Source organism: Vipera ursinii (genome assembly GCF_947247035.1).
Source record: "Vipera ursinii genome assembly, chromosome: 7".
In the NCBI taxonomy this organism is placed as follows: domain Eukaryota; kingdom Metazoa; phylum Chordata; class Lepidosauria; order Squamata; family Viperidae; genus Vipera; species Vipera ursinii.
Genome location: NC_139521.1, coordinates 64,696,662 through 64,705,472, shown reverse-complemented (window position 1 = coordinate 64,705,472; position 8,811 = coordinate 64,696,662). Strand labels below are relative to the sequence as shown.

Below are 8,811 nucleotides of genomic sequence, written 5' to 3'. Positions count from 1 at the left end.
GCCTACTGGGTGGGCATGGCTAAAGTGCGTATGGCCTACTGGGTGGGCGTGGCCAGCTCTACATCATTGGCATCAAGGGTGCCTATGGGCAGGACTGGGACAGATCTGAGGGTCTCTGGCAGGAGGGGGGTCTCTGGGCCAGGGCCAAGGCAGTGGGGGCTGTTCCCTCACTGTTTCCAGGATGGGTTCGTGGGCCGCATGAAATCACTTTGCGGGCCGAATCTGGCCCCCGGGCCTTGTGTTTGACATGTCTGTTCTAGAACAACCTTTCCCAAACTTAGAACTCTCAAAATGTTGGAATCACAGCTTCCAGTATTTCTAATCCAATATACCTGGAAGGCACAAAATATTTGGAAAGGCTGGAATATAGAACACTGTCATAAGAAATGTACACGAAAAATTAAACCAGTGATCAGTAGGTGACTGGTTCACTATACAATGATTTGAATATTTTTCTGTAAATGCAGTTGTTTTTCCCTTTGATGACTGTTCTCAACCTTGGCAATTTTATTCTGCATGGACTTCAACTCCCACAATTCCCTAGCCATCAGGCAATATCAAGAAACAAGCAGACAATATCTATGCAGCAGGCATCAATAGGCTGGAACTATCTATTTGAAAAGACTGCAAAAGGTTCTACCAATTCTTAACTTCTCCAATCCACTCTAGATTTCCATCCATGCTGTTTGTGTCGCCCAGAAAGTGATGTAAAATAGTATTATTAAGTGAAGAAGGCTACAGTTACGTATAAAGAAATTAGAAGAAAAATGGTGGAAACTTAACCAAAGGTGGCATTTCTAAGTTTTTGAAGAGGTATAAGGAGACTCAGTCACTACAAAACCACACTGGTAAAGGCAGAAAAAGGTGCACAACAGCAAGTGATGATAGAAGAATTAAGAGACTGTGCCTACGTGACAGAAGAAAATCATCTGGGTGTATACAAGATGAAATGGTGCAATGCAATGTGAAGTTGAGTGCAAGGACTGTTTGGAACAGACTGCAGGAATTTGGCCTGAAATCTAGAATTCCACGAAAAAAGCCACTTTTCTCTCTCAAAGAAAGGTTGAAAAGACTAAACTGGGCTAAAACCCATGTTACCTGGACAGAAGAACAATGGGAGAAGGTTTGCATCCTGATTGCATTACATGTACCATGAAACATCCAATCAGTGTTATGATCTGGGGTTGTATGACATCAAAAGGTGTGGGCAGAATTTGTGTGATTAATGGGAATATAAATGGCCAAAAATACATTAATGAAATACTTGAGCCCAAACTGAAGCCTTCCACACATGATCTTTTCCAAGACAATGAAGCATTTATATTTCAACAGGATTCAGCTCCATGTCATGTTGCTGCTGTGTGCAAAAATCATATTCCACTGCTGGAATTGCTTGGGAATAGCCCAGACCTTAACCCAATTGAAAATCTATGGAGCCAACTAAAGAAACTTGTTAGTCAGAAGTGACCCAGCAATAAAACCCAGTTAATAGAAGCAATCATTCAATCTTGGTTTCACTTTATAACAGCTGCAGAACTAAAGGATTTGGTTTACTTCTTGGGAAGACGTTGTAAGGCCGTAATTCATGCTAAAGGTTACCCAACTAAGTATTAACTGACATGGTGATCATTTTTGTATATTTCATTTTTTCTATGGTGATAATTTTTGTATATCTCATTTTTTCTACGTGTTCACTTTTCTTCTTTATAACTGCTATTCTAATAGCAAATCCTTCATAAAAGTTATTGCATTACATTCTTGATTAAATTATCTTTCCATTGATATATATATGTATATATGTGTGTGTAGATATATATATATACACACATATATATACACATATATATATGTGTGTGTGTATGTGTGTGTGCGTGTACACACACACACATAAACATACACACACATTCTCTGAAAATTATTAGATAAAACAAGGCACAAAACAAAAGAAAAATCAGCATATAAATGAATACACAGAAGTCTCAAATCTGGCTTTGAAGGATAATTGGACACTTATGCACTTTTCATTTGAGATTAATCACTTTCAGTGGGGCAAGGTTGACAGTGGCTGCCAATGGGCTTACAGCAGGGGTGCCCAACCTGTGGGCCGCGGGTTTGCAACCAGGCTGTGGAATGTGTGCCCACACACAGGCACCCTCATTTGCATGAGCAGTGGGTAAGCGGGAGCACTCCATTTAAGTGAGCGGCAGGCACGTGTGCACACCACTCGCACGAATGGAGCTGTGTGAGCCCGCTTGCCGGCCACTCGCACAGAACCATTCCCTCACCCCTGCCAGTCCACAAAGCCAGAAATGTTGGGGTATTCTGGCCTACAGTGAAACTCAGCTGAAAGGGTATGGGCACCAGGTCCTGGATCTAATCTGTAGAGGAGTCTCAACTTTGAAGGGTTTATACAGTTAAGAAAGCACCATTCCTTCTAATCTTTCTACTTGAACCCAACCCAGCTTTCCTCAGTTTGGGAATCTTTTTCTACATTATCTCATGAAAAAAACCCCACCAATCTATTTAAGATTTTGTCGCCCTTCTCTTTTTATCTAAAGCTACTGTAACCTGACAGTTCTGAATTGTGCTTCACGAGGTACTCATATTTTATTTGGCAACTGACTGGGAGGTTTCAGCCTGAACATGAATGTTTCATGTGTCATTTGTAGAAATTAGACAGATGAAGGCATGTTAACTAGTGGGAATAAAGTACACTGTCATAATTTCCTCTCCCCTCAACCCTGTATCAGTGTATTAGAAACTCAAACATCCATAGAGTTCCTTGTACAAATACACAAATGCGCACAAATGAAGTGTTACTTTCCCATCTTCATTTCTGATTTTTTTTTCAGTCTAACACAGAAGAAGCAGCTGGACGAACGCAGCAATTTGGGCGTCGAAAATTCTGTAGCATGGAATGAAAAACATTGTGATGCCTCCCCTTCAGTTTTTTGTTTGAGGACGTATCTGAAGAAATGGATTTACGGGCTTGGGAGCTTTGAGACTTAATGAGTTTTTCGTGCTCTCTGATCTGCCTCTGCAAGTGGTTCTGGATAGCAATTCCCAAAGATTCTGGATCTAGAGTTGCTCCATAAACCTCCCAGGTCATGCCCTGTTCATCCCACATGACATCCCTGACACGCTTGGATTGCTTCAGATGCACTTTCGCCTCAGCAGCGATAGCCTTGAGTCCTTTCTTCTTTTCACCAAGACGTGGTGTAGGACCTGAAGACGTAGGAGCAGCCAATATATCAAGCACTGGACCCTTCTGGATTTCATCATTCTGGATTCCTATCGCAGTGGCAAAACGTCTACTCAGCTCAGAAGCTGGACTGGGATTGACTACAGTTTCTGCCTTGGTATCCCCAGGAACCGTATCCTGCTTGTTTTTTGCTGCAACTGGAGCACTCATTGTTTGAGAACCAGTAACAGATCCTGTCGTATTCATCTTTTGTTCTTCAGATATGAGATGACCCTTTCCTTCTCTCTTTGAATTTACAGCAATGGGCAAACTAGGCAAAGTTGTCTCAAGGTTATCAACAGTCTTGATCTGCAGCTGCTTCTCCTGATGGGTCCTCTCAGTATCCATACTGGTAACTATAGCCTTGGCTTGTTCAGTTGTTCTGTGAAGTGTGTTGATACCAGAGTGTTGATATTTACCGTCAATGGCTGGGATTGAAGAACACGGAGGTAGTTTAGTATCAAAGTTTGCAGGGTGCTGGATAGACACAGGCTCATTACTAGGACTGACACTAATTTGGGAAATAGGTCTTGTTTTCTGCAAAACTGAACTGTCTGACAGTTGCTGTGGAACATTGCCACAATCTTTAGCCATGTCTGTCATTTGCACTTCTGTCCTCTTGGCCAAAGTTTCTTGAGAATTCTCTTCTGCCTTATCCAACGAAGCTGAGCAGATTGGGTCACGCATGTTTGTGAGATTCTCCTGAAGTCTGACAGTAGGACTTTCCAGGGGCCTTTCTGTTGTAGCTGGTATTTGAACATGTGCCTTGTGCATGATGCCCATAGACGAAGGTGTTTGGACAGTTGCTGCAAAGTCACCAATTACTTCAGACTGCTCTTTCCCTCTAGCTCCCATATAAATAATGTGCAACTGATCTGGGACCTGTTTTGCTTCGGGAGACATGTTCTCTCTTAAGAATGCAGTCAAGATACTTGGGCTAGTAGAAGATGACTTGCTTTCCACACTAGCTACAGCTTGAACCTCAGCATCTTGATGAGTCCTGCTTATTGTCTCTGCATCTACAGATCTGTTTTCAGGCTTTGCTGTCATTGTCCCTGTGTCTTTGAATTTGGACAAGTTTGGAACCACCTTTGGTGCAGGCTCATCACTACACGATGTCTCTGGAGGGCTCTTAAGGTTGCATTCAGATGTAGTCTGTTGCTCAGTCTTGGGACAAAAAAGTGCACACTCTGTACTCCCCAATTCTGTTTCCGCACAAGCAGGGGCTTTCAGATTGAGATCCAACTCATCTTTTGAAACCAAGACTCGACTGTTTTCAGAGACAATAATTTCACACACATGTCCCTTCCCTGCAGGAGCTGCTTGCTGGATATCAGAATATTTTGGAGGGGAAGGAAGAGTAACACAATCATTGGATTTGCTCTCCACACAATCAAGGTCTCCTCCAGGCAGTGTGGTTGCTTTATCAGTTGTATTATATGATTGTCCACCACCACTTGGAATATTTCTGTTAGCTTCCTGAATAAGACACACTTTAACTTCACTAAGCCCTGAAGTGTGGTCTTCAGGTGCTGGGGCATGGATCTTGGCTCTGGAGCCTTCCTGCTTAGCATAACTTACTGGTTCTGGAGCTGCCATGTTGCCTTCTTTGCAAGAAGTGAAGGACCCAGGAGAAAGCATGTTTGGATGCTTGGTGTCATATTCACAATGCCACTCACTCTTTGGAACACTGCTGTCTCGGTCAGAGTTCACCTCAAACAAGCATCCTTCAGAAGGCTGGTCCTGGGTAGTAAAAGGATATCCATTACTGTTGCTTTCTATGCTTGCTTGCTTGCACTGGTGTTTAGGAGATTCATGAGCTGTAACTAATGAAAGCTTAGTAGACCTCAGTGGATCTTGTACAGTCCCCATGGAAATGTGACACAGTACAAATGCTAGGAAACTTCATGCAGCGTCAATTACAAATTCTTTCTGAGATCTGCTCAGGCTGAAAGGATACAGACAGCTCTCGTTGCATCAATCTGTTAAAAGAAAAAAAAGTAAAGCACATTAATAATATGTTCACATAAAAATAACCTTGTCTTAAATTTTGAATAAAGATTATGGACATTATCAGAATTGGAGACCTGCTGTATTTTGATAATAACCTAGCTGTGAAGTACCTGTTCTCTCTCAAGAAAACAGGAGTTATTGAAGAAATGCTGGTAGTTGCTGTCGAAAAACTGTCATTATAATGTTAGATACTAAAAAATAATAATCATCAGGGAGAACAGAAAGACTATGTTGGTAAAACAGCCAACGTTTTACCATAGAAAAATATTAAAAAGTGTAAGTTTCTGGGCAGATCACAAAATTACAGATACAACTCTGAGGCAAAGAGGTGTGAATGTACATCAAGTATCAAAGGCCAGAAGTTGTGTGCAGACAATAATAATCACAGACAAGAAATTAATCTTATAGACAGAAAATAAAGAATAATTTTGACATAATGCTAATTAATCATTTAGCTACATATTGTCTACCTAGATAACAGTTCTGCAAATCAGGACTTTCCCCTTTCTGATTCCCTTTTACTAGTTATTGGCTTGAGATTTTCCAGGATTTTCCATCTTAAAATATAGACTGAAGAAAAGTCTCAGCTTTTCCTGTCTGGTCTGCCACACATACCTAGCTCCGTAAACAAAAGGCTTTGCTTTGTTGTCTGGGTACTCAACCCAGGTATGACCTTGTGAATGACGTGGATTCCAACCCACAGGAGTGAAGCTGGATTCAGAATATTTGTAATTTGCCTGTTGCTGAGATTCTGGAATGTGGTAAGAGCACAACAGGGGCGTACAAGCTTCACAAAAGGAAATGGAAAGTAGGCTATGTTTATATGTAGATTCATAGTTGTATCACAGTGACTTGAGCATATGAAACTGGCATTATTATTCAGAACCTATTGCTGACTCCTGAGGAATGGAAGTCATACTGGAAAACAATGGATCCTTTCCTAATCACTGTTACTAAACATATTTTTTTCTCTCCAGGTCAGAAGCACTGAAGTGCTTCCATGGCAAAAGAATTTGGCAGTGGTAGCACCGTTGCCTAGAGGACACCCAGTTGGGGGCTCCTTTTGTGTCCCCATGAAGTTGCCCACCAAAATTGTACCCATTAATCTACTTCGGGTTGCCCGTTTTCGAACTGCTGGGTTGGCAGGAGCTGGAGTGAAGGACGGGAGCTTACCCTGTTGTGGCAGCAATGGGTCTCGAACACGTTCATCAGCCCATCGTCCTAACTGTACAAGCCACTGCACTCCCATAGCCACCACATTCCCATTAAACATATCAGGGTAGACAAAATTAGACCCACCTATCTTGTTTCCTCCATGTGTATGTGTGTGTATATATGTGTCTGCATGTCTTCAAGTCATTGTCAACTGCTGGTGACTGCTTGGACAAGTCAGTGCAGCTTTTCTGGCAAGATTTTGAGGTACTTGGCACATGCCCCTTTCACCCAATTGGCTCCATGCGTAAGGTGGGACTAGAATTCACAGACTCCTATTTTTTTATCTCAGTGGCTTACTCACTACACCAAAACTGGCTCCCATCCTGTTTCCTTATCTGGTAACTTCATTGTGTATGTCAAACTTTTTCAGATGTTGATAAATGAAAGCACTGTGAACAAATGCTACATGGCTAATTCCTTGCAGTTAATTAATACATTGTAAAACATAGGCTTAAACTGACAGCCAAACTTGTATACCTTCTTTCTCCCTTTTCCTTTCATTTTCCTTTTACCGTGTTTCAATTCAATTGTGCAACAGGCACCGGTCCGCAACATGTCAGCAATGGGGCTGTGTTCTGTACCAGCCTGCTACCAGCCCTGCAGAAAAGGCAGGGACAACCCCTTTACAAACGGCAAGAGGCTGGAATTAAGCCTGCCAAATTTATTAACATAAAACAGAGCAAAACAAGACACCAACCATGAAACAGGAGCTATGAAACAGGAACTAATCAAGCGGTTGCCTTCAGCAAACCAGCCCTCCCATGCATTCCCCTTTTATACAGTTCAGGGCATGGCTTCTCTCTGCCTCCTTCCGAGGTGCCCCATTGCCTTCCTCTGTTTACTCCTGATTGACTGCCTCCTGCGTCGGGCGTCCTTGAACAGGGCCAGCTGTGGGTCATCTTCATCCACGCTGTCAGGCTCACACAGCTGGGTCTCCGTCGTGACCAGGTGGGAGGGGCCTGGCTGAGGGCTCTCATCAGCAAGATCTTCAACCCCCTCAGCAAGCTCTTCAACACCCCCCTCCTCCTCTGAGTCGTCCGACCCAACTGCCGAACCCACAGGCTGACCCTGAATCACAACAGGCTGCGCATTTAAGCAAAGCCCAATTTGTAGGATGCAGGCAGCACATATAACCACGTCCCCTCTAGTCCGTGGAAAAACCTTTCTCTACGGAACCGGTCCCTGGTGCCCAAAAGGTTGGGGGTCACTAGCCTAATTGGCAAAACTGCAAAACTAATCTATATAAAAAGGTGTCAAAAGTAAAACTCAAATCAGAATTAAGCATAAACCCAGAATTGCAAGATGAAGGAAGATTTATCAGCTAGGGTTTATATTATCTTTTTGAGAGGATGAGATGGGATGGAGTGCCTCCAGAATAGCTGAATTAAGACATCATTTTATGATTATCAGGTGTGTCTATAAAGTATACTAAAAAAAAGTCACGATGGCGCCCACAGTGATGTGATTAAAGTTCTGTTTTTAATGAATGTTTGTTTCAATCACACCAATGTGGCTGCCATCTTGACCCTTTTGATCCTGTGGGCATGCTTGATAACTAAGATTTTCTAGCTTCATAAAAAGCAAACCATTTTCATGGAACTTCTATAGCTTGTCCACCTTTTCAAAGCAGCAATTAGAGCAAAAAAAGGGACAATTTTTCATAGACATTTGACATGTTTCAGAAACATTACCTGCAATCTTGGGCAATGTTTGTTTCCTCCAATGACTAATCCCTCAGAGCTGAAGAAAGAAATTACTGTAATTATTTACTTCCTAAGACTCAGCTGGTCTTAAATATATAAACAGCTGGAGCTTGGAGACCACACACAGTGTTATTAAAACTGGTATGTAGATCTAGTTCAGTATGAAACAAAAAAATTAAATTCCCTCAACGTCTTCATTTATCAATTTGGCAACTCTCAAGGTAATAAAGCAGAATATTCTAGGGGTTTGGCAGACAGATCCAAAGCAGGTCAATCAATAGTATAATAAATCTGCAATCCTTAATTTTCTCATTACATATATGCAGCTATCAGTTAAAAACATTGTCAATGAAAATTATATATCAGCATTCTAAGAGCAGACGATATGAGAGGAATGTTTAAAATACCGTAGTTTAGCTGAAATAAAGACAGAGATTCCTTTTAAGTGACTAAACTTAAAAGCTAAAACAAGTACAATAAAGGCGTCTACATTGAATGCTAGCATCTCATGAAGGTTATTGCCTTAGTAATGGAAATGTTTGCATTATATATTTAAATATTAGAGGCCCCCCCACTTTCAGTCTTAAGCAAGTGTCTTTACAGAAGAAATATACAAGGTGACAGTTGATACACACACAC

General features: G+C 41.8%; 1 protein-coding gene across 6 annotated transcripts in view; it reads right to left on the bottom strand.

Moving 5' to 3' along the window:
• Positions 1–226: 226 nt before the first annotated feature.
• GPRIN3 (GPRIN family member 3) overlaps positions 227–8,811 on the bottom strand; it is a 32,044-nt gene continuing 23,459 nt past the window's right edge. For 4 of the 6 annotated variants that reach the window (XM_083367432.1, XM_083367430.1, XM_083367434.1 and 1 more), the window contains one exon: positions 227–5,223. In XM_083367432.1, the coding sequence (XP_083223558.1) occupies positions 2,849–5,113 (2,265 nt within the window). In that variant the 5' untranslated portion in view covers positions 5,114–5,223 and the 3' untranslated portion in view covers positions 227–2,848. Of the gene's footprint in view, positions 5,229–8,811 lie in introns of all 6 variants that reach the window. The other 2 variants (XM_083367431.1, XM_083367433.1) reach the window with 1 other exon arrangement.